The sequence below is a fragment of the Aythya ferina genome, assembly GCF_964211825.1.
Source record: "Aythya ferina genome assembly, chromosome: 12".
NCBI classification, from domain to species: domain Eukaryota; kingdom Metazoa; phylum Chordata; class Aves; order Anseriformes; family Anatidae; genus Aythya; species Aythya ferina.
The window spans coordinates 13030356-13055579 of NC_140308.1; the positions used below are offsets into that span (position 1 = coordinate 13030356).

At 56.6% G+C, this 25224-nt stretch overlaps 2 protein-coding genes across 5 annotated transcripts in view; both read right to left on the minus strand.

Annotated features, from left to right (window-relative positions):
• The window catches only part of CFDP1 (craniofacial development protein 1), a 49656-nt gene that overhangs the window by 3875 nt on the left and 20557 nt on the right, over positions 1–25224 (minus strand). The window lies entirely within an intron of this gene.
• Positions 778–25224, minus strand: part of LOC311443401 (uncharacterized protein) — a 29161-nt gene continuing 4714 nt past the window's right edge. For all 4 annotated transcript variants that reach the window (XM_084533511.1, XM_084533513.1, XM_084533512.1 and 1 more), the window contains one exon: positions 778–2917. In XM_084533511.1, coding sequence (XP_084389637.1) covers positions 1579–2511 — 933 coding nt within the window. In that variant the 5' untranslated portion in view covers positions 2512–2917 and the 3' untranslated portion in view covers positions 778–1578. The remainder of the gene's footprint in view (positions 2918–25224) is intronic.

Below are 25224 nucleotides of genomic sequence, written 5' to 3' on the forward strand. Positions count from 1 at the left end.
CACGGCCACCGAGCAGATGGCCACCAGCTCCAGGCAGCAAGGTCACGCTCCCTGCGGATCCTGCCCGCTGCCTGGGAGCGGCGGAGTTCATGACACGCATGCTTTTTGGTGAAAGGGCTTTTTCATGTGTCTCCTGAAGAGAACAGAGAGCTTTCAGGCCAAGGGAGATCATTAAACCATCCCGTTTGACCCCTCGCATGCACCAGGCCAAGCCGTCGCACCGAGCACCTCGGTGCTGAGCCCAGCTCTTTGTCCTCGGGTCGAGGCGCCGGCTGCTGGCCGGGATCCAGCCTCAGTGCGTCACCAGCGCTGAGAGCACGTCGAGGAATTAACCATTTCCTCAGTACTTTCTGAGCGAGCTTCATCTCACCCAGCTCCAGCTTCTGGGCACTGCATTTATCCGAAACCCCAAAGCCCCTCGGTGCCCAGGCAGCCCCCACAGCGCAGTGAAGGTGCACCTGCATTTTCTTGAACTTCTCTTTAGACAGAGGGGGCTCTTTATGCCCCTCGCTGTGATGCATTTTGCCCCAGCCCCTCTATCATTTCTAGGGATTTGTCCCCCTGCTTAACCACAGAAGGGTTGGAAGGACCTCAAAACCCACCTTCGCCTTTCACCTCCTTCTTCTTAGAAGCCCCAAATCCCACCCCCGCGTGCCAGGGCCCCCGAATCTCAGCTTTCAGCTGGGAAAGGCACACAGAGGGACTCGGGGTCAGCGGGTCGCCGCCCGGGGAAGACAATTCTCAAAGCTCGGAACCAGCAAAACAAACTCGCCTTAACCCCTTCCCCAAGCGGCCGGGGAGAGGGGGGCAAACAGCATCCCGTGGAACTCCTTGTTTGCACACATTCCAGAGATAACTCCGCGTCTGCGAGGCCCTTGCCTCTGCGAAAAGCCGGGGAGGAAATGATTCTCGTTCCAGGGAGCCGGGGGAATGCGGGGAGGGGGCCCCAGGAGGGCGGCCAGGTGAGCGGCAGCCTGCTCGCCGTCGGAGCTCTCCAGGCCAGGCGGCCTCGGGATGGCCTCCAGAGCTGCTGTCGGGTCCTTAGCGGGGTTTGTGCTTCCGTCATTCGCGAGGCTCCGAAGAAAAATAATTGCAGGGTTTGTATGGAATGAAATCAAAGAAAGTGACATCTTTGTAAGGCTCGGCCAGGAGATTGGTGGCGTGAGAACGCCCGGCTGTGGTCACCTGGGGTTGCAGCTTCCCAGTGTAGGTGGATTTTGGGTACAAGTCCCCAAATTAAGGGCATCTGGACAAGCTCCGTATCTGCGGGACAGAGGAGTGGACGTGTCCTAGGGCCTGGCCCTCTTATTTCTTCCAGCCCTAGGGCAACATGCCATGCAGGCAGGACGATCTTCTGTCCTTTATCCACCTCTTCGAGATGTCTGCACCGTGATCATGCAATAAAATCTTCATCCTCGCTCTCCCCTCAGCCCTCCCTGACTTTGCAGGACACGACGGCTCCGAGGGTCCTTATCTGAGGTCGCAACGGGGAGAAAAATGCTGCAGGGCACCCCTGGAACCGTGCACGAGAGACAAACAGGGCTGCAGGTGAGTCTTGCACAACCGCCCAGCCTCCCATCAGATGAGCGCGCAGGTTGCGAGGGAGGGGGAGGAGAGGAGATAGGGCAAACGAGAAGGCGAAACCAAACAAAATATTGGGCAAGAAGCGTGCCCCGTGGCGTTCCCTGCTGCCTGGGAGGCGGTGTTTGTGCTGAGCGGGGTCACCGTGCCGCCCGGGGCCAGGAGCGGGCAGACACGGGGGATGTTTGAGGAGAATCCGAAGGATGGAGGAGAAAATTCTGCCGGGCTGGCTCCAATCAGGGTCAGTGATCCAGGCTGATAATTAGTGCGGTGTTGAGCACAGAGCATGGGATGGCTGAGGTTGGAGGGGCCCTCAGCCTCGCCGAGGACCTGAAAGGAAGCACGGGAGGCACCGCAGCGTGCGCGGCAGCCAGGGTGTGATGCGGGAGCTGCTGGGTAGCCTCGGGTTTTAGCTTGAAGATGTCCTGAGACAGAGCCAGAGCAGTGCGACCTCTGATCCCACTCACAGATCACTGCGAGGGTGAGGAACCGCAGGCTGCTGTCCCTCGATGCCTCCGGGTGGGTGGGAGCCTTCCAGCCGCTTGGTGGCTGCACTGCAGACCCTACAAAAGCACCTGGGAGCCACGGCAGGGTTTCTGCGGGGTGTTTGAGGCACAGGGCGACGAGCAGGCTCCGAGGCAAGCTCCCACACGCCGAGGCCGATGCCTTTTCTGCCGCTCCTCGGGCTGTCAGCGGGGAAGAGCTGAGCTGGGACCGAGGCCAAGCGGGCAGGCTGGGCTGCAGCACGCTGCCCTGTATGGCCTGGGACACGCTGCAGGCTGCTGCCTTCCCCAAACCACCACGAGGATAACCACGAGTGAGGGGAACCCGAGGGAAGGTGGCTCCCGGCCGTGGAAGCCGAGGCAGCGCCTCCAGGCTGGAGGAAGGTCGCTCTGCACAGATCTTGGCTCCCGGGGGAATCCCTGGCATAAACCAACAACGTCTGCACACACATCCATTGGCAACGCTGCTCCAGGCCTCCTCTTGGCTGAAGAGCTCGGGAATATCCCTTAAAAGACACGGCTCACCCTATAACTGAGGCTGCACAGCCCGGGGTATGAATACAGACCTCCAGCATCAGCTCCCTAAAGCGCACAGCCACCAGCAGCCCCTTCCAGGCAAGGCAACCTGCAGAAAAAGGGCAGCCTTGTCCTCGAGCTGGGCAAATCCGTGTCCCCAAACGCTGCTGGTGCGGGGTGTCAGCCCCGTGCTGGGCTGTGCCACCTGGCTCTGCTCCTCCCGCTGTGCTCGGGGCTGCCGCTGGCTCCTGGCTGTGCCGAGCCTTTCATCGCCCCGCGCAAACCCGCAGCCGACCTGGGGGTGGGAATTCCTCGGCCTGTGCCAAAACGAAGTAAATGAGAGACATTAAAGTCCAATTAAAAACTTGCTTGGCCTTAAATGCCTCATCTGTTTAAAAGGCAAGGAAAGGGGCCTGATTAATTGCATTCAGTGCCAACAAGAGGAGTTATTACCCTTTTTTTGTACTCATTAAGGGTATCTGCCGTGGCATCTTTAATCACCAAGGCATTTAAAAGAGAGAAAGTAATTTGCTAAGACATAATGGATCCCAGGGATGAGAATCAGGACAACGGCCTATTTAGGACACAGAGCCACGCTCTGACTCTCCGCAATTAAAAAGCACGGCCCCAATCAGCCCCCGAGCCAGTGAGCTCTGCCTTGGCAGGGGGATTCCCTGTGCCTGTCGTGTGTCTTCAGGACAAGGACCGTGCCCAGCAGGGCCATATGAAGGGACAAGCAGCACACAAAGGGCTCCCTTGCTGTCCCACTGCAGGTGACCACCACCCGTCCTCAAAAAGGAGGCTTCTTCCCATCTCAGCGGGAGCCTGCAGCCCGACCCCGAGCTCTGCGAATCGCTGTCTCATAATGTCAGTGGTGGCTGGAGACGTGCCTGCTTCCAAAGTGACAGAATTAATCACGGGTTTTCTGAAATAATGCCCAAGCAGCAGGAAAATAGGGCTACAACGGGCCTGGCCGCCAAAGGGAGATGTGTTCCTCTCCTGGTTACCCCAAGACGGGTGCTCGGAGAGGCTCCTGAAGCCAATCCCACAGGCGCTGGAGCTTTCAGGACTTCATCAGCCTCTCCCTTGTGTAAGCTTTCTTGTTATCTTCCTCGTAGCCACCCAGAACGGATCATTCCCTCGTTTTTTGCAGCAGCCTTTTATGTCTTTGAGCGCGTTCCGCCCCCCCCTGCTCAGCCTGCCCTTTCCTAGACTAAACAACCCCAGCTCTTTCAAGCTTTCCTCATTCCTCGCGGCTTCCAGCCCGCTGACCGTGCTCGCTGCTCTCCCCGCACTCCCTCCTTTTGGCCCACATCCTCCTGGAAACGCGGCGTCCAAACCGGGACGGTGCCGGCAGCAGCAGGAATGCTCCGCGCGCCTGGCGAAGCACGCGGCTCCTCCCCGGCCTCCTGTGACGTGAGCCTTTTTCACAGCCCTGTGACACCCGTGAGTCACCCCGGGGCTGATTCACTCGGATCCGTGTCTGCCTGGATGCTGCCAGGCCGTTCTTTCCTGCTCTGATGCATGCAGAGGATGGCCACGAGCCGAAGGCAGAGCTTTGTGCCGGTCCGTGCCGGTCCTCCGGTGGGCTCATACGTTTTGTAGAATCGTGGAGAAGATCTTCAGCATCCCCAAGGCCAACTTTCATCCTGTCCTAAGCCACGTTCCTCAGTGCCACGTCCACATGGCCATGGGGACTCCACTGCTGACCCAGCAGCATGCTCCATGCACCAGCCTTTGGCACCGCGCGTCTTGGACGTCCCCGCGCGGCACCTTGAGGACTGACGCCTGGGAGGGACCTCCCAGGTCCTTCTTCTGTCTTTGTGCAACACCCCCGGAGAGCAGCCAGCAGCTGGCCAAGCTCCAGTTGGCCAAACCAGACCAAACCCATGGCCTGAAGGCGAGGCCAGCAGGGTCAGGTGGCAGGATGCACGGTGACACTGCAGCCCCCCTCACCCCATGGGTGCCCACAGACTGGCCAAGGAGCCAGCAGCATCCCCAGCTCCTGCTCTCCCCTTTTTTGGGCTCTGAAGCCCTCTGCTGCTGTTTCTGCTGGCTCCTCGGGAGCACACAGACTGCAGACCCCGTGCTGCTGCTCCTCAGATGCTCCTCGTGGATAACGACCTCTCTAGCAGGAGTGCTTCTGCCTGCTCTCCGTATTTTAGGAGGGACCCAATCCATACGAAGCCAACAGCGAGCACAAAATAGGCTGTGGCTGCTGCTCAGCCAACACCCTGCTTCTTGCCAAGGAGCATTTTTGGGAGACGGCGTGAGCCAACACCTAAGAGCACAGTCAGTGCTGGGCACGAACCACGTTTGTGAGCGAGATGATTGTTTTTTCCCCAAAAAAATGAAGCACAGGCCCCCAGCCCCGTTAGGCAGCGTGGCTAATTAACCTGTTCTGCCCACGAGGAGCTGGGGATGCCGCAGGTGAGCAGCCCGTTTGTTTGGGTGATGCTGATCCCACGGGGCATCCTGCACACCCTGCAGCTACGTGGTGGAGACGACAGCACCACAGAGCAGGCGGATCACCTTCTCTGCCCTCCTCACGGGTTTTTGCACCTCCTGGAGCGGAGACAATTTTGTGCCCAGCCCTCTGGTTCCCAGCAGAAGAACCCAACCCAAACACGAGCTGTAACACCAAACATTTCCCTGCTGCCTCCCTCCCGTCATGGAGTGCCCAACGGTGGCAGCTTGAGCCAGGCAGCCCTGAAAGCACCACGCTCACCATCAAGTCTTGGCTTTCCCGAGCCCCTGGCCTTCTCAGCACTCTGCCCTCACCAAGGGCAAGGCCAAATCTCACAGCGAGCAGTCACCCACCTGCATTATAAGGGCTCCCGGCTGTCCCCACCTGGCCGAGCACCCGCCTGCCCTCCCCAACCCACAACCGGCGAGCGCTGCGCAGACACGGGGTCACCCCAACCGCGCTGACGTGGGGATGCAGGTGAGAACCGGCCCCTCGGCGGGGAGAGGAGCACAAAAGGGTTTGCAAACGCTCCCGTCTGCCCCTGCCCCGAGCTGCCGTGCAGCTGCATAGTTTCCTCAGCGGCAGGAAATGGTTCTCATACGAGCTAACCACAGCTGGGCAGCGCCGCGGCCAGTGAATGCCTCGGTTTGAACCAGGGGATGATTTTTGCCCGCTGCACCATGGATTGCCTGTCCTGCCATCCTCCTGTTGGGTCCCCCAGCCATTCCCGAGCTGTGCCACAGGGAAGGCCTGCAGGAGCCAGGCTGGCAGCCCCCGTACCAGCTCCGTGCCCTTCTCCCAGCCTCCCGCCCCAATGCAGGACTGGGAACGCTGGCAGGAGGAAGCTGGGCGCGTGGCACGAGGGGCAGCGCGTGGCGTTTGCTCCCAAAGCTCCGGCTGGAGGGAGCAGGCTGCTGCAGGACGCCTGGTGCCAGCTTGCAGGGACGTCCCCCGGGGAGGTGACACGGCTCTTCGTCCTCTCCAGACCCTAAAAGCACCCAGCTCTTCCCCTTTTCCTCGCCCTGCGGAACCGTACACCGAGGGCAGGGACAAGGGGGTGCCGTGCCCACCCAGCCTTTCCCTGAACAGGCAGCACCCCACAAGCACCCCGGAGGGGCAGGCAGGGGAGCAGGGGGTGGGTTCCCATCTGGGAGGCTCGGGGGGACATATCCGAGCCCCACGCAGCCCCTGGGGATCTCGCTGGCTCCGCCAGGGCCCCCGACCTGCCGGTCCCCTTATCGGCAGGAAAACCTCGTTAGGGAAGGGACCGCGGCTTCCTGCTGGGGCCCGGAGCCTTTGTGAAGGCGCTGCTGCCTCCAGGAGCTGGAGGAAGCCCCGTATTTTCCTCGGGCCTGGCTGTCAACAACAGAAGGGGGAGCCGGGGGTGCAGGGCAGCATTGGGGACGAGGCCGGGGTGGCACAAGGCCCCTCTGTGCCAGCAGAGCCTCGCAGGGTGGCATTGTGGAGCCGGGGCTGGCTCCCCTCCAGCACAACACAGAGGCTGTTCCTCCAGCAGGCTCCCCTAATGCGCTGGCCACTTGGGAACACCGATGGGGTCAGGTCTGGGGACAGCAGAGACCCCGCAGACCCAGCAGCACACACCCGACTGCACCTTCTGCACGCTGACCAGCCCCTGGGCGAGCTCTCCGTGTGCTTCGAGGTTCCTGCTCATGATGATGTGCAAAAACCTGGTGAAGCTGGGCTTGTGATAGCTGAGGGGGGGAGAAAATACTGAGAATTATCATTAAAATCCTTCATGCTAGAAAAACACACAGGCATCACCCCAAACCCCGTGCTGTGCCCGTGTCTGGGCACCCCCAGACGCGTGCCTTGCCTTTCAGATGTTTGCAGCTCCCTCTGACCTCACCGGGTTGAGCTGAGACGTTTCAAATTAAAACAGCCCCGACCACAGCTCTGGGCTGGGACCAAGCACAGGCCATTTTTTATCTTAAAAGGCATTTGTTTGAGAACGCTCAGAGCCGCTGCAACCGGCGGCACTGAAATTAGCTCACCGTGGGACCTTAAAAAGGTCGACATCTCGCTCTGCGAAACGACGCGGCTTTGAATCGGAGACCAAGCCTTAAAAAAAAAAGCACGGTTCGGAAGAAATCGCTGGCAAGCCGAGGAGGAATTCTGCCTGCCTGCCTTGGGAGGCTCGCTGCCTTCTCCTTTGTCTGACAGCGGAGCTTTTGTTTGGGATTTCGGCGCTGAGCAGCCCCGAGCTACGCGGGGAATGTCTCCCTTCCGAGGAGCCCCCAGCCTGCTGTGGGGACTCCGCTTTAATCGGCGGAGGAAAAAAAAAACAAAAAAAAACCAAAAACCTGTGCCCGAGCAGTGCTGCTAATGGAATTGTTCCAGCGCTAACGGGATTTCCAGTGAATGAGCGGGGACGGCGGAGCAGCTGGGGCGATTCCCGGGTCTCTTTAGGGTGGGAGGCGGCTCTGACAGCCCCACCAGCCTGAGAACACGGCCCCCAGCCCCCCCTGCCAGGCAGGAGCCCCTGGGTTCCCTGCTCAGCCCCTCGGCCTCCAGGCTTTGATGAAAACGAGGAGAGAAAACCAGGAGAGGAGCGGGGAGGGTCCCCCTGCGCCCTCAGCGATTAATCCGCCAGCTTTAAGTCCCCGGGCAGAACAAACACACCGCCTGCCACCAGCAAATGTTTGCCAAGCTCGGGGCAGGGGAAAGTTCCCAGGAAATTCAAGGGGGAGGTGAGCAAACGGCAGGGCTGGCACAGCCCCGGCGCTGTAATGAGTAACCAACACGAGCCGCCCGGCGCAGCAGCTGCTTTGCTGTGTCGTGCAAGGAAAGAAAGAGCACCAATATCATCTATTATCGGCCCCTGGAAAGCCTGTCCTGGCAGCACGTGGGGCTACGGGGGACAATAAGCGTTTGGGCACTGCTAGGAGCAGCCGTAAAACAAGAATTAGGGCTGGAGCACCTTTAATTGCTTTGGGGAAGGGCGGCTCCGCCGGGGCTTCAGTCGGTTACCTGCTCCCCTGCTCCAGCGCAGGGTGAGAGGATCCAGATCAAAGGAGGTATTTCGGGGGGCAAGGAGTGGAGGGAAGCACCCTACAACCTTTAGAGATGTTTGCACACAAGGCCTCAAGCCCAACCCCAGGAGAAAGCAAGCAATAAAAAGCTGGCTGGTGGAAGGGCGCGCTTTCCTCTTCAAATACAACCCCCTAAGGCTGCAAAAACGGCCCGGTGACAACCCAAAGGCAAAGCAGAGAGCCCAAAAGGTACAGAAGAGGACAAAATAAGATTATCTTGTGTTTCTTTTTTTCCCCCAGGGTTTTACTGAAGCGTTTTGAAGGCCTGCTACCTCTGAGTGCCTTCCAGTGTTGGCGGCCGCTGCTTGGAGGCGCTGCCCTTCCTCTCCCCTGCAAACAGATTTAGGTTTCCAGTCCCAAGAGGCAGAGCCTGCGGCCAGCTGAGCTCTCCCAGCCACAACCCCAGTTGTCACCTTCCTGATGGAGGCCCACGGGTGACAAACTCCCCTTTTTGTCCCCCCCAGGGCAGCCGGGATGCTCCTGAACGGAGCTGCGGCTTTCGCAGCCACCATCCACCTACCCAAAGCCGCTCGGGAACCAGAGCGCTGGTGGGACTTGGGGACCACAGCCCCCAACATGCAGGGCCAGGCTTTTGGTGACACAGCGTCTCTGGAATTCACTGCTGAGTGTCCCACAGCCTCTGCCTGGGAGGATGCCAGGGCCTTTTCCCAAATCGTGTGTGACCCACCAGCTGCTGAGGGCATGGCCGCGCTCCCCGCGTGCATCATCCGCCGAGGAGACAACGGCAGCCACTGCTGAGCGCAGGGACTGACGCTTCCCATGCTCTCAGCCGGAGCCAGCAGCTTCGTTTGGGTCCCCAGCTCTCCCATCTGACCTCCAGCAGGTCACTCGGCCCCTTCGTAGCCCGGCTTTTGTCTCCGGGGGCAGCGAGCGGCGCAGCGGCACTGAGCGAGGCGGGCACGCTGCCAGGGGAGGCCTCGAGCTCCTTGGGGGATCTGGAACCGGTCCGTGGTAAACGCATTAACCATGGGAACGGCTTCCCAAAGGATGTGGTGGCTCCCCAATTTAAGGCTTTCCATTGTGGATGCCTCTTTGGAAAACGCAGGCTGCAGCTCCACAGCCTGCGCTTGGGGAACCGCCACAACCCCAGCGCCTGCTGCCCCCAGAGCGCGTCCCGGCTGAAATTCAGTGACCCCCAGGGCTCCGAGGGGCACGGGACAGCCCGTGAAGTGTTTCATCTGTGTGCTGAGGAAATAACATCACCTCTGAACCTCGCAGGTGGCCAGCTCGGCGCTCCGTGACACAGGGCTCTGTCCCCCGTAGCACCGATTCCTCCACGCAAGGCGCTGCATCCCATTCTCGAGCAAGAAGGGCGGTGGGTTTGGGGATTATCACCATGGCTGCTGCCCTCTGCACATTGCCGTGTCAATTCATCGCTTTTCTGTCCCTTTTTCAGCCCAATTTCCAGCCATTTGTGACCTGCCCCAGGCCAGCAGAACCCCCTTTGACTCAATCTGGGCAGTCCCCTGAACATCACCCTCTAGCTGGTGGTTGTTTTTGTTTTGTTTTTAATTACAAATCAGACCTGCTGGTGAAGGTTGATCCATCCCTTTCTTCAGACCATTTCCCTGGCACAGCTCCTTGGTGATGCTCCTGGATGGGGTCCTGGTGAAAGCCTTTGGGGCACCCACACCACTAGCAAAAAGCCCAGAGGAAAGCCTAAATCCTACAGAGCTGCACCTCCTTATCTCTGTTTTTGAATTTCTCCTCTCCAGGGTCTGTAATTAGAGGCTTGAGGAGGCAGCACCAAACAAAACCTCAGCAACCCCCCTCCAGGACGTTGCTGCTACGCTTCTGGGACCCTTTTCCTTCCAGTCCCAGCCTGACCCATCTCTGCACGCGCAGAAGCCCGAGCGGGGTGAGAGCCTTGCCAAGGGAAGAAGCTCTCACACTGCTCTCCTCTGAGAAAGTGGCACAAAGGAAAAAAAAAAAAAAAAAAAAAAAAGCCCAGAAGGGATGGCTCGCATCCCTGGGTCATGGAAAAGAGCTGGAAAAGGCTCTGCCCCAGGAGGACAGAGTGCCAGCGCTTCTTTTTTTAACTTAGTCAGCAGCTGCAGGATTTGGGCTGCGTTAAAAGCCTCTTTTACCCTGGCTGCTGCAAAGGAAGCCACCTCCCGCCTCTCCCCTCCCGAATAAAAGGCCACCGAAGCCCGCAGGCAGACATCCTGCAACATCACCTCTGCCCGAGGTGGCAGCTCCAGCCCTCTGAGCGCACACCAGGCTCGGACAGAAACCCTGGGGCTGTAGGCGCCCCTCCTTACCCCGTCTCCCACTCGCCTGCGTGTTGCTGCACGCAGCAGCCCTCTCTCCTGGAGAGAGGCTCAGCCAGAGCTCGATTCAATGATGTATTTCAGATGTATTTCACCAGAACACGTGCGAGTGGCTGCGGTGTTTGTCAGGTCAGAGCAGCCAGAGGCAGAGAGCGAGCACTGAACCAGTCACCTCGCACCACGCGCCGCTCCCCACCGGCTTTTTCTAACCCTACCCCCATTTATAGATTAATCTGCTGGATCAGTAATTTAGGCCGCTCAGTGGCTAGCATTCAAAAGCCCTCATTTCTTCCTGGGAAGGCTGAAAACCTGCTCGTGATTTACAAAATTACCGCCGGGTCTCTGGTGGCTGGGGCATTTGTCGGGGGCAGGTGTTGCGCATTAGCCACATTCCCCCCTCCCTGCCCTCGGCCAGGTTTAATGGCAGCAATAAAACACCAACTGCAGCGGCTCCAGAGCAGCAGAGCAAGCGGCAGCCTCGTCCTCCTCCCCATTTCCAGCCTGCTGGGTGGTATTAAGGCTTTTGGATGATGTCTAACAACCAACTGGGACGGGGGGGGGAAGCAGCCAAGCAATCCGAGCCCTCCCCACGCCCCGGGCAGGGTGCCCCGACCTCCCAGGGCCAGGGGGGTGCTGGGCGAACAAACCAGAGCAGGATTTGGAGAGGGAAGGAAGAAGCCTGCCCCTGCTCACAGCTAGCCCCTCCTTCCGTCCAGCCCTTCCCAGAGCTGCTGCTATCTTGCAGGCAGCAGGAGCAGCCTTCCTTCCTCAGCAGCACCGAGCAGGGCGCCTCCAAAACCCTCGCTGGAAACGAAATCTCTGCGAGCAAGGAGCGCTTCTTCAGCTGGCTCTCGGCTCCAGCGGTTTCATAACACAAAAGGAAGCCGGAATCCCTCGGGGCTCAGATTTTTCCAAGCTGGGTAAACACAAACACCCATTACTCGTAGGCGCAGCAAGTGGGACAAAGGATGCGCGGCCAGGTAGGTGCCTGAGCGCTGCTGGGGGACGTGCGGAAACACGCGCAGGGCCTGGAAACCTCCGGCACCGAGACGTGGCTCCAGCCTGCGCCGCTTTCAAGTCTGCCTTCGAGCTGAAAGAGCAGCCTTTGTTGTCTGCAACGTTACCAGTTCAGAAAAAAAAGCACCGCCGCTCGGCCCCCCTATCCCCAAAGGTTCGTTTCTCAACCCAAAATGCTCAGCGCCTCTACCCCAAAGGTTTGTTTCTCAACCCAAAACATCGGCTCCTTAATAGCCGAGGGTGGGAGCCTGGTGTTTGAGGCAGGTTGTGGTTAAGTGCCCTGCGTGCAGCTGCTCAGGGCGCTGTTCCCTACAGGATCCAAATGGTGAGTCTGTGCACCTCAGCAAGCAACCTCGTTTAGTGGTCAATTAGCAGGGATGTGCTCTTCGGAGATAAAACTCACTGCAGACAAAATCCTTACCTGGGAAGACGGGGACACGTGTAAGAGTTTCACCCCAATCTCGTGTAAGAACCAGGACAGAGATCCTGGATAATAACAAGATTTCTTTAGACTAAAAAGGAGCCAAAAGAAAAAACCCAACCGCCTCCCTACAAAGCATCGCCTCTCAACATGAGATGAAAACGGGGCAAATTACAGCCCCCCAGCAGCCTCCCCCCTGGGGGATTTGGATATCCAAGCCCCGTAGGACCGCATGGGAGAAGGAAACAGCTAACGAGAGGCAGATCTGCACCGTGTTACGTATTGGCACCAGGCACGTTTCAGCCCGGGGCAGGCCACCTCCATCAGCCACGTGCTTGCAGCCAGCAGCGAAGCAGAGCACAAACCCCAGTGTCACAGGCACAGGCCCAGCGGTGTAACCAGGAGCACGCGGGCACTTCTCTGCGCCCGCCAGCTCCAGGGCTCCCAAGTCCTGAGTCGGCCTCCGCACCCCTCCAGCTGAGGGTAGTTGAAAAGCCACCAGAGCAGGAACTTTGCTTTCTCTACTCGAAGGCTGAGGTCCTTACCTGGCCCAGGACTTGAGGGTTGGGAGAAAAACACTAAATATTTTAGATCAGCAGCTCGTTCAATCCAGGACAACCCCGGGGATCTGCAGTGAGACTCAACCCAGATGCTCAGCTGCAACCCAGCCCGGAGGGTCGGATGGAAAGGTTGGTGCCGCCGGTGCTCGGCACCCAGCCCCTCTCCTCAGGGTTTCAGCAACCAGAACCAAGGCTTAACACAGCCCCCGGGCTCTGAATGCCCACGTTGTGCCCCTGGAACAGAAGCAGCTCACTGTGCAGCCCTGAGGAGCAAGAGCGTGCTGTGGACGCTGTCAATAGTGGCACGGTGACAACGCAGAAATCCCAGGATTCCAGGAAAACGCTCCTCTGGGTCATGCAGCGGCACGGCGGAGGCAATATGAATGGGTCTGCAAGTCAAATTTGGGTTCCTCCAAGCTTGTGGGTTACCACAAACTGCTCTGTGTGCTGAAACCCACCCTGGGGACCCTGACTTACTCTGCTGCAAGGGGAGTTGCTTGAGAGCAAGGGGAATACAGAGAGGCTCAATAGCAAGCCTGGTGACAAAGTGCAAGAAGAAACCAAAGCGTACTTTCTCCTCTGTTATCATTCCCACACTGCCTCTGGACAGACCTAACAGCAGCTAAGCAAGAACATCTGAACAGCACGACTGTCCCAACACCCTTTATCAGCAGCAAAGCTGAGTGAGATCAATTCTCAGTGGCAAAAGGCTGCAGAGTGACACTGCCACCCGAGGCAGCCCCTTTTCACAACACTGCCTCGCTTAAACACGGCGACTCAGAGTAAATTCTGCTGGAAGACAAACTGACAGCCCTCGCCGTTTAACTACAGGCCTGAAGGCACAGCTTAGAAGCGGGATTCTTATGCTACGAACAAAAATCCCCTTTGGTTTTCTTCTCCCTCGCAGCAAACCCCTCCAGGAGCATCTCCCAGGTGGGGCGCCGACCCGAGCAGACCCAGCTGCGTTCAGCTCCTCGGAGAACAGGGCAGGGGGGGAAGCCTGCATCGGTGCAATCCCCGGTAACCACTTCAGAAGGCGAGTGTTTATTTTACCTGGCTCCTCTGCTTCACGAGGATGAGGCAGAATTTCCCTGCTGGCTTCCTGACCTCGCACGTTTGGTTGGGCGAGATGTGGGAAGCGCCGAGCGCTTCTTCTGAAACTCTGGAGGAGCAGAGGGACCACAGCTGGAGGTGGTTCCTGGTTTGCAGCATCAGGGCCGCTCGCCCAGCTCCCCCAGGGCAGCCAGAGCTGCCTACATCCCCCCTCCAGCCCCCAAGGAAAAGGCATCCCAAGCTGTCAGCGAGGCTTTTTACACCACACAACCCCCAAATCCCCTTGAAGCAACTCCCCGGCTTGTTCCAACCTGCGTGAGGACGAGCGGCTGGGCTGGCAGGAGGGCGTTAAACATCTCAGGCTGCTCCCGAGAAGCCTGGGTGGGAACTGCTCACGCCCTGCCCAGGCAGATGCAAGCTTCTTGCTGCTCATTTCTGGGAGCAGAGCTGCTGCGAGGAGAACATCTCTGCTCCCTCCGAGGGGACAGGAAAGCTGCTGGCTCTGCTTGAGGCTGGGACCCACGCCTTTCTCCCCCTCCCACATTTTTAAACACGGACAGCTGGAAAAATGTCTCCCAACTCTTTTCCTTTTTGGTGTCCCTTCCCAAAAGGGTTTGGTACTCAGTGGAGACAGCAAAAACAAATGGCTACGGGATCTTTCAAAGCCTCTCGCATTACAGGCACGAAGCAGAGAGATCTTCCTGCCCTTTGTTGTTCCCATCTGCAGCGTGCAGAGCCCCATATATTTAATTCCCACGTACGCCGCTCGGTCTCCTACATAGCGAGCGAGGCTACGTCATGAGAACTCCGGCACGACAAATCCTTACCCATCAATTTTGGGAACTGGGGCAGGGCTGTGGTGAGCAGGAGCCCAGGAGGGACGTGGTTTTATTCCCTGTAGGATCTCCACGCATTCCCCACCCCACCCCGCTCAGAGGAAGCAGCGGAGAAGCGAGGAGCGTGTTAGAGGCTGCAGCCTTTGGTCTTTTTCCTATCTGCAAATGCAAGTTTCTTATTAAAAGATGAAGAAAAAACTGTTTTATCCTCCATGCCTGGACCTAATCTTTAAATACCTAGTGAAATCTAAGCAATTGAGATCTGCTTTCAGCAGCTGTGGGCTCACTCCTCCCTTTCATGTACCCAGACAGAAGCTGCTGAGGACTAAGGCTTATTTTGCTTAAAAACGACCAAGTTTGATCGCTGTGCCTGGCGAGGAATATTAAAAGCAGTGACAAGTCCAACATAATCCAGCTGCGTCGTAGCTTCTATTTTTTTTTCCCCATTTAAGTGCTCTCCTCCTCACTTCTTACTGCAAGGACAGTGTGGGTGCAGCCCAGCTTTCTGGGCGCTAAACTTAGGGCGATTAAAAGGGCTTGACTGGAAAAGCAGCACAACTTCTGGAGTGCACCCACGAACTAAACCCCTCCTTGCGTGTCATGCGCTGCACACACGTCCACGGCTTCAAAGAGGCTTCAGAGAGGCACACTTTGACTTTCTGAATGCAGTGCTAAACCACTTTCACCTTTTGATGCCAGCTCTGTTCTCTGTGAGGAACTGGCAGGGCTGCAGTGAGAACCCGGGGCTCTCCCACGTGCTCCAGGGACGGCGCTCGCTGCGCTCCCTGCTCAGAAGGATGACAGATGTTTCCCTGCACACACAGACCTCATTTTTATTTTCCTAAAGAAATGCCTTAAAAGCTGCTAAGCGACTCTGGCTGAACGAGTGCTGGTTAAACAAGGGCGTGCGCCCGAGGAAGCGAGTCGCCACAACGCTTTTCTTCCTCTAAGCACCAGGAGAAACACCACTGCCTGCTCGGACTTGCTCCGACGACCAAATTACTCTCCCAGCCAAGCGTGTGCGTTATTTCGAGCTCGAGAGCTTTCAATCAGCGCTCACAGCTGCCTTGCTGTGGGCTGGGTGAAAGGAAGAGCACCTCCCTCAGCAGGAGGGACGTCCTCCTGCGGAAAGCCGCGGGCTGAGGCCGAGCCCGACCTTTTGTGATGCCTGCTAACCCAAAAGCTGCACTTCGGCTCTTAAATTCATCAGGGTGACGGCGCAGCCACGTGATCCGACAACTCATGGTGTATTTTGGGGCTGGGAGCTGTTTCCAAGCAGCAGGGAGAAAACCTCAGGCTGCCCACGGCCGCAGTGGGTATCTCCAGCACGGAGCAAGCTCAGGCACTCCTGCAGCTGCTGCCCTGAGCCCCACAGGGAGTGTATGGAGCATCTCAAGGGGATTTCCTCATACATTGAACCTGGGCCAGCTGCTTTCTTTGCAGAGCAAACCCAAGCCGAGCTCTCTCGTGGGCTGACAGCCCCACCTCTTCTGCAGCAGGTCCACCCAGTGCCCCCAAATTCACTGCCACCAAGCCCCAGCACACCTCTGGCCTCACCTCTCCAGGCTGCCCCAGGGGATGGATTTAAGCACTACAGCTCCGGGAAGGCAGCGACCCTCCTCTTGCTGCTACATTCTTTTTTTTTTTTCCTTCGAAGGACAGAGGGGAAGGAGACGTTTGCTATCAGCGAACCAAGAACAAACAGTGCTTTCATCAGCAGATGCTCTCCTTGGGCATCTTGCCACCACGAGGGAGATGTAAGAGCACGACCGAGGTGCTTGCTCTGAGCGGGCACCAAGCATCCGACAGCAAAACGGAGCCGGGCCCGGCCCCTCCGCAAGGAGGACACTGTGAATAGAGGTAGCAAGCTCCAGCACGGGGCATAAACAAGCTCCCGCACATAATGGACATTGTTAGGTGGCTCAATAGGTGACTGACCCAAAGGAAAGTGGAGCTCCACAATGCAGGGCTCGAGCTCTGCCTCTCTGAACGCCCAGCCCAAGGCATCCCCACGCGCTGAGCGCAGCTGGACCGTTTTGTGTTTCGCACTGTCCGCTTCCTCCCGAGTTCCCCTGGTTTCCTTCCATTTGTACGACGAGCCTTTGTTCTTTCTCTGCCCTCTTCCTCCTCCTATTTTGAAGCGTACAGATGCAGTCTGAGGGCGGGGAAGCGAGCAGAGTCACAGCACGTTAGAAAAACAACTTTCATAGCTCACACCTATCCGTACCAAACCACAATAGCCCAGCTCTAGCTCCATATGGAAGTAGTGACCCCTGGATGCAAGAGGTAGGACTCCTCCAGACTTCAACCACAAAGAATTTTGTCTCTATCAAACATTAAGGAGTTAAAATAGGGCCTTTTGTGAAATTAATTTCATCCTAGTACTAGCTGTTGAAACACCATACATGAGATTTTCCTCCAAGACCTTAATTAGGGTGGAATATACCTCTTTTTCCATCACCTGGTCTTGATGTTCTGCAGTAGGCTGCATGGCAGAGTTATCCCAACCTTGAACACGGTGTAACTGAGAAATGCATCCTGAGCAACCAGCCTGACATCCCTGCAGTCTTCACATAGGAGGAAGGCATCCCCACGCTGGGTTTGGGCAGTGCTCGGTGCTCCCACCAGGACACCCTTCACGTCGCCCAGGTTCCCTGCAACCTTTTCTTCCCAAACAGCCAAAGCCAACCTGTGCGTGTCAGGGCTCCGGCAGCATTTGAGCTTACCAGAGCTGTCAGCTCCTTCAGAGATAATCATCACCTGCCAGAAACGCAGAGCAGACTGGGGAAGGGATAAGGGTTAACAGGAGGAAACAGGAATAAGCACCTCGAGCTGCAGCCAAGGCAATCAAGGAACCGAATTCAGCTGCTTCAGTAAGTACCTTTTAATGCAACACGTCCCTCCTCCAGCGCAGCAGTCCTAGGGCGATTCCACAATAGTCCTGTGCCTGGGGCTTTAAATTTGCTAATAAACAGCCTGAGCACTCGTGCACACGATGGATGTGGGGGAGGGAGAAGAAAGATTTCAGATTACAGCAAGAACAGCGTTTGTCGCTTGCTCTAGTTGGTGCGAGAGGCAGTTTCCAGGCTCTTGGACTCGGGAGGAATATTTTCTGTTCCATTCCTGATGTGCTTGGCTGCTTTCTGCCAAGGCCTGTTTTAAATCCATTAATGAAACTAGGCCGAGCCTGTGTAACTTTTTAATCCCCACCAAGTGGAAAAATGGCACTCGGGTGTATTTCTGGGAAGGACAGGCACCCACCGTTCCCTCCGCCGTCGCGTGCAGCGCTGCTCCACGGTCACCTCCTCCAAAGCCACTTTCTCTACAAACACTCCTCATGCCGTAAGCGATGCCCATCCACCTCCCTGGAGGCTCCCAGGACTTCAGCTTTCATGAGTTTAAACCCTTTAAGGACACAAACCACCACAAGCTACAACACAAACTGCGTCTAGGACATGGCCTTTCTCCAGAGATCTGGAGAGGAAATCCCAAACCCTTCCATGGAAAGAAAAAAAACAGAATTATTCCAGCACGTAAGAGGAAAATCCTCTCTTCCAGAGTGTTTATGTTAAGGCACTAGAAGGCTGAGATTCTTGAACAAGAAAAAACGTAACCTAAGTTAAAGGACACCGTGACAGCTAATAAAACGGGCACCAGTTCTGTTAGAGCAGCAGTATTTTTGGCAGGGGTATTTTAAACCCAACCTCCTGTTCCATGAACAGCAGCGGCCTGAACGGGAAGGATTGCTGAGTCAGCTTCTGCCTCGGGCTTCACAATGTGCTCTGTGTTTTCCAGCAGGCTGTAATCTACCAGGAGAAGCTGAACTGGCTCCGAGGGGATGAACATAAGAGCTTTGAGGAAATCTAGGAAGAAACGTATGAAACCAAAGCCTCTGTTTAATTAAAAAGCTGAGGGAAGTGCTATCACGGGGTCTGGGTGCGCAGAGACCGCCAGCACTAGCATGCAGGTGACGGCAGAGATGCCCTATTGGGACACAAAATGTGTTGTTTTCCTTCAACCCTAAGCCACTTCCTTTCATTTAGTCCCCCCACATTAAGCGAAACTTCAGCTGAATTAACAGACTGGCTTGTCACCCCCAGTACTCTCAGCATAGTTTGCTTACTTACATGAGATTACAATAGAGCTTTATAAGCTCTTTTCTTTTCCTTTCCTTCTTTTTTCCTTTCTTTTCTTTTCCTTTTCCCCCACCGGGCTTTTCCTTCCCACAGCACACGCACACCAACCCCTGACCACGTCCTTCCACCCGGTGCTCGAGGTGCTGAGACCTCTCCAGCACAGGACCAGAGCGGGGTCCTCTCCTGCACAGCTTCCTCCTGCCCAGACAAGCCCCAGCCTCTGCCACCCACGTCAACACCACCCCTATTTCCAATATTCCTCCCAGCAGGAGCTATGCCCTAGACCAGAACAGCCTGCAGAAGTTAAAAAAAAGCACCCAGCATCTCTCTGTCTCCAGCAGGAGAGGAAGGGGGCTGCAATCCCTGAGGAAGCAGGCACTGCCCAGCAAATCCAGCTCTGGGAGAGCTGGTTGGAGCTGGCACAGCGAGGCACAGAGCAGCACGGGTTTGGAAGCAGCACGGCTCAGCCTGCACAGAGCCATGCTTTTGTTTTCAAGCCCTCCAAGAAGCAGCAGCAGGTACGCTCTGTGGGCTCCATGGCACGCACAAGCCACTCGAGGGGTCCCGTGCTGGAGCCAGGGCAAGAAACCCCAAGCGTTCCCAGTGCAGATCAGTGCTGCCTGGGGCTCCGAGTCCTACAAGGCTGGGAGAGATGAGCTTAGCGCTGGAAGCTGTTTTACAGGGAGTTTCTCAGCCCTCACTGTGCCTTCTGGACGACTGCTGGCCTTGATGAGCTGACGAGGAGCCCCCAGCAGAACCACGCAGCCCTCTCAGAGCAGAGGCACTGCGATTACCACGACCTACCACATCCAGCTCGCCACGCCTGAGCATTTCCAAGGAACAGGGTCTTCACCTTTTCCTCCACAGCAATCAATCCATAGGCGCCTGGATTTCTGGGCAGCTGCTTTCCTCTCAGTTACATCACAAATCAAAGTAAATAAGAAACTCTCTGCCAGGGGGCCTTTTCCTAAGGCTCATTCTTTCCTCTATCTTTCTGTTCCCATTCCCAGCCCTACAATTCCACAGCCCGTGCACCCAGGAGGACCCCGTCCATTCTTCCTGCATCTGAAGCACGTTAGCGCTTTCTTTTATTGTGCACAACACCGAGATCCCCGTGGCATTCAGCAAAAGCTCTGAGCCAATGCTTGAAGGCTTCCCAGACCGTCACAGCCACAGCCCTGCTGTATTGGTATCAGCATTTAAAAATCAACAGGCCCTTTTCCTTTCAGCACAGGCCGTGGATCCGGGTTTATCACCGACGGCAAATAAAGTTTTTAAAAAAAAAACACACACGCACAACCCAGGCTCAAGGTGCACGCGCAGAAAGGGCTGTGCTGACGCAGTGGCCAGCCTGCTGGTACCCACCCCGGCGCTTATCTCCGTGTACGAGGAAGAAAGCTCGCTCACACGCAGATATATGGCTCTGCAGTTTGCCCTTGGTTAAGCTGGGAAGTGCCATAAATCAGCCACTGTGCATCCTCGGATCCGGAGGCAGACCTAGGGAGAGTGGGAGGGCAGCAGCAGACTCTGATTAAGCAGCAGCAAACACAGCCAAGTCCTAGCGACATCGAAATCCAGGCCACGGGAGCAGAGCGCAACCAATTTGCCGGATTCTGGGCAGCTCTGGTGTATTTTTAACCGGTTCAAACAGTTTGCTCAACAATTAGCTGCTGCAGTTAATTATCCTCGAAGAACGGGAAGGATCCTTCACTTCTCAAGGTCTCCAGGACTGGGTAAAGTCCTGAGGGCACACCAAGGTTTGGCACTGGGAGAAGCGTGCCGTGCTGGAGCTGGGGCCAGATGAACTCAGCAGCGTTGCTGGCCTTCACCCTGGCAGAGATTTTAGTTGAAATCTCTGGGGTACACAACCAGGACAGTGCCAAACATTTCCACCTATCCCAGTAACCACCAGCAAACACCCCAAACCCGCTATTTCTGCTCGGTTGCTGAAGAGAATGGTGCTGGAGTGCCTCCTGCAAAGCACAGGCAAAGAAAGGGTGCCGGGGGGTTGTGTTTTCCAGGGATTTGTGTTTTTCTCATTGCTCCTCAACACAGATCAGCAGAAGGAGCCAGGGTGGGCTCGTAAAGGCGCCGTGGTCCCGTGCATGCTGTCCAAAGCTGCTTCAGGCTAAAGAAGTCTGTGATGGTTTAGTCTGCCAGCGTGGATGGGACTGGACCGCGCTCAAAGCCCTCCTCTTGTTCCAGGCAGGGAGCTGCCTCCAAATAACCTTCTTGAATGACTTGGGACCCTGCACTTGTACTGGCTAAGAAATAAACGAGCTGATTCAGGCCCCATCCCGACACAGGGGTTAGGATGGAGCCCACCAAGTCCCCAGCTCCTGAGCTCCTGGGGCTTCCAGCGGCACGAGGGGCTCAGATCTTCCTCCTCTTCTTACAGCACAGACAATAAAAACCCTTCACAACATGCAGATTTTCCCGTGTACTCCATGTAGCTGTAACCTACAGCACCCTCAAACCTTGGTGTCTGCCTGGGAATCCGACTGCTGGAAGCCGACAGGGCTCACGCTGCCAGGGCTGAGCCCCTGGGGCTTGCCCGCAGCACAGGAGGTGCAAAACGGGGAGGAAAAGCAGAGCAAGAAGGACTGAAAGCTTTGCTTTGGGAATCCTGCATGGAGCATTACTTGGGAGTTTCCAGGACCACCCCAGGATGCTTTGTTTGTAAGTTTGATGCAAAGACTTGAGGCTTATAGCGGCAGTGGCTGATATCCAGCCCCTCCCCGGCGCATCCCGCAGCAGACAAAGCAGCAGCTCTGGCACAAAGACGAGCGCGTGCCGGGGATGTGCCAACTTCTGCCGGGGTTTGCAGCCCCGGGATGCCGCCGTGCTCCAGGTTTTTCCCAGCCTGGGGCAGAGCCCACATGGATTTACGTTCTGGGTCCTGCCAGCATGATCTCACCGCCTCCTAAAGGAGGAGAACGGCCAGAAATCCCACGGCCAGAGAGGACACTGGTGTATTTGCTTACGGGCATCAGACTGGACGTTCATTTCAGGTGACTTCAGCAGCTGAGCACCACACAGCACGGACAGCTGGCACAACGCAGAGCAGCAAGGAATCAAAGCTGACTGAGGGGGTCATACCTTGCCCTGCAGTCACAGCACTTCTGTTTGGTTGGTTGTAAGAGCTCCTGCTAAAACACAACGGTCACAAAACCCTACAGCAAGGAAGGAGACAGCTATCACATAGAGTCTTCATAGCCAGCCCAAAGCACACGACCTGTCTCGCACTGATCCCTTTGCAGAGACCATGTAATTCTCTGTAAGTTGTTTTGTTTCCAAAACAAAGGCTGCATGCTCTCCTTTGACTTGGGAAAGTAGGAAAAAAAAAAAAAATCCCCCACAACGCAAACAGCCAAACAGTGCTGGCGAGGCTCTCCAGCGCGCGCGTGTGAGCGGGGAGGAAGTGGAGAGCCAGCAGAGAGCCAGTCCAGCTTTCCAAAGGGTTATTGCAAACAGCAGGGAGGGAGAAGGGATTTTACACATTAGGAAAAACACCACGACGGTGCCGAGCTTAAAGCGAACGCTGCACAAGAGGCCCTGCACTGTTCAGCACTTCTCTAACGCAAAATGTGTGTTACAGGGCAGGACGGAGGCCCTGGCAGCGGGGTGGGTGCTGCAGGAGCCGTTGTGGCCTGGTGCGGAGCAGCGTGCCAGGTGCTGCACAAAGGAGCCTCCACCTCTGGGAATTCACACGTGTATTGGCACGGCAGCACTTTAAATGTCACAAATCCGGGGGCAAAATACACAAAAAAAGCACCTGAAACCTCCTTGGATTTAAGTGAGGGACAGGACTAAGAGCCTAAACACCTCTGTGGGTTCTGGCCTAAGCAACTTGCCGTGCGTCATCCGGAGGGCATGGCCAAGCCAAGGACGTCCCCGCGTACCCGTCCCGGGGGAGTCGGGGCTATCGTGCACACCAGCTGCTTCGCCAGGCTTCCTGCGAGGAGCAATCTGCAGGTCACAGCTGAAGAGGCAGGCACGCTGCGTAGCAGCCCTCCTGGAAGGAAACGGCACGGCCACGCCAGAAAAAGAAAAAAGACTCTTTCGGTGCTCTCCCAAGAAAGTTTAATAAATCTCAGCTTGCATTCGCTTACGCCTCTCCTTTTCCACAACGCTTCGCCGTGCTGGCCGCGGCAGCTCCCGGGGAGCCAGGAGGGTTTGCCTGCCTCCAGCAGCAGGAAGGGGGGCAGGGGGAGACGAAGCCTTGGGCTGAATTCCCACCGGCTTTAGGACAGCCACGAGCTGCAATCAGCCAGCTCCTGCTGCGGGTTGGCTTTAACCCCCTCCCTGCTGGTGAGCAGGCAGCCCACCCACCTCCAAGCAGTGACGCACGCCGTGGGCTTACTCAGCCACAAGGCACAACAGGCAGCACCTGAACACCAGCCATTTGCTTTCTCCCTGGGTTTTGCAGCCATCAGGAAGGTGGAAATTTCTCCTACGATTGCATTCGGGGTTGTTCCAACCCGGCCTGCTGCTCTCGAGCCTCCCTGCAGCTTAAAGAAAAAAAAAAAAATAAAATCGTGCTACAGCCCAACACTGCACATGCCCAGGACTTGTTACTTCAAGAAATACCATCATTGTTCTCAGCCCGGGCGGGCTGGCGATGAACAGACATCTGCATTGTCCACCGGCTGCCTGGGGGCTTACAGCAACAGCACTGGAGTGCAGCTCCCAAAAGGGCATCAAAGCTGCTGCTGGGAGCAGGTCAAAGAGCCCTTTATCTACCTTTGCTGATAACGGGTGGGAGACGCTACGAAAAGACCAAAAAGAGAGGGCACAAAATGCGTCTTTCTTGGGGATTCCTAGAAAAATGAGTGGTCTCCAGCAGGCATTAAATAAATCAGGTTCCTCAGCTCCCTGCCCTGGGGAGAACCAGCACCCTTGGGCACCTGGAGAGAGCGCAGCCCCGTTATCAGCCCAGGCAGGGGGTCCCTTGGTGTCCCCAGGACCGTGCTCGCTCCGCAGAGCGCAGTGCCAAGGGCTCTAGGGCAAAGCCGACCGGGCAGCAGCCCAACACACCGGGAAGGCTTTGAAACTCCGCAGATAGGGAAGTGAAGCACTCCACGGCTTGGCAGAGCGGATTAGAGCACTCCGGAGAGCCCCAGACAGCCTGCAGCTTGTTCAAGGTGCCCTTTCTGCTCAGCCCGTGCACCAGATCCTCGAGGCTCTGGGCTACAAGACAGGAGTGAGGGGAGTGAAAATCTGGGAGCTTCCTCACCTCCACACCAGGACTGCAAGAGCTGAAGTGCAAGCCAGCCCCCAAACCAGAACCCGGAGGAGGAACCCCCCGGCTGGCACGGCCACGCTCGCTCAGGGACCGCTCTGGAAACAACCAGAGGAACAGTTGCAGGGAGTGCTGCCAACCGGAGGGGTTATCGCTCCCTTCGAGAGCTCACATTCACACCAACACCTCCTTTAAGGCCCAGAGCCAGCACTTTGAGTCGGTAACTTTCCCATTTAATCCTAATTGCTCGACTTCACGTCTTGATCCCCAGCGAGCCAGCCTGGGCTTGCCTGTTTTCTAAGCCTAGCCCTGCACGAGGCTGACAACCCAGCAGCAGATCAAAGTTTTAGCTAACAAACCCGCTGGAAAATATTGCTCTGCTGATTTTTCCATGAATGGAGCCACCAGTATGGGATTTTCCATGAATGAAGCCACCAGCAGCATTGCCCGAAAGCAGGGTGCTCCCTGCCACCGACTGCCCCCCTCCAGCCCAACTTAGCTGGCTCCTTTTTAATGAAGAACGGCTCAGCTGCACTTTTTTTTTTGTTGACATGGGAAAAAGCAAGGAAAGGGAGTGTGGGAAAGCAAGCTGATGTAACCAACACAAGCATCTGCTACGGGGGAGCCGCCGGAGGGACGTGGTGCAGCTCGGTTAATGCGCAAGGAGGCACGATAAAAGCAAAAGAAGGCAGGAGTGGAAACAATCTGCTTGGTAGGCTCCCCCCCAAGCCATGGGGCAGCTGGGAACAGGATCCACCTCCAGTCCCAAGCTTTAACCTTAAAAAAAAGGCTTCCCCTCTCACCTCATTGCAGCCAGACCGCGGCTAACAGGGGAAGGTGTGGGGGCTTCCCTCCGTAACCTTGCGAGGGGCCTGGAATACAAATACAGCTGGCTTCGTTCCCCATTAGCAGTTAATTTCCTCAATCATTTTCACAGAGGGAGAAGGAGAAAACGCTCGTGATCTAAGAGATGAAAGCAAATGAAAATAAGCCTCATAAAAACCTGCGCTGCCCTAAGGGAAAACGGCCCCACGACTTTCATTGGGGAAACTATCAAAGGCCCCGCTCTGGTGGGGGGTTGTTTGTATTTTATAAGACAGATGCTTTAGGGAGTCTAAGTCCTCAAATAGCTGACATTCCTTTCTGCTGAACCTCCAGCAAGGCTGGAAAAAAAAAAAAAGAAACAGCTGATCCCAGTTAGTCCAGCCCAGGGATTCAGCTCAGCCACATCAAGACTGAGGGCTGAAGCACGGCACGGAGCCGTACGGGCACCACTGGACTTTTTTCCAACACGATGCCATCACCCCGAGCAAAACCATCCGCACACGTGCTGGCATATCAAGGCTGCAGGACAGCAGGGGCTGGAGCTAGAGATCTCATTCATTTCTGCTGCAAACCAGAGGCCGGGGCAGACGGCGTTGACTCACTCTGCCTGAGAACGAGCACAGACTGCTCCTGGGAAACTATTTGCGAGGAGGATGTGTGGCGCACGTTTCGCTTTCGGTCTGGGACATCGGGTACGGGACTGGCTCCACGAGATCCCAGAGGGTG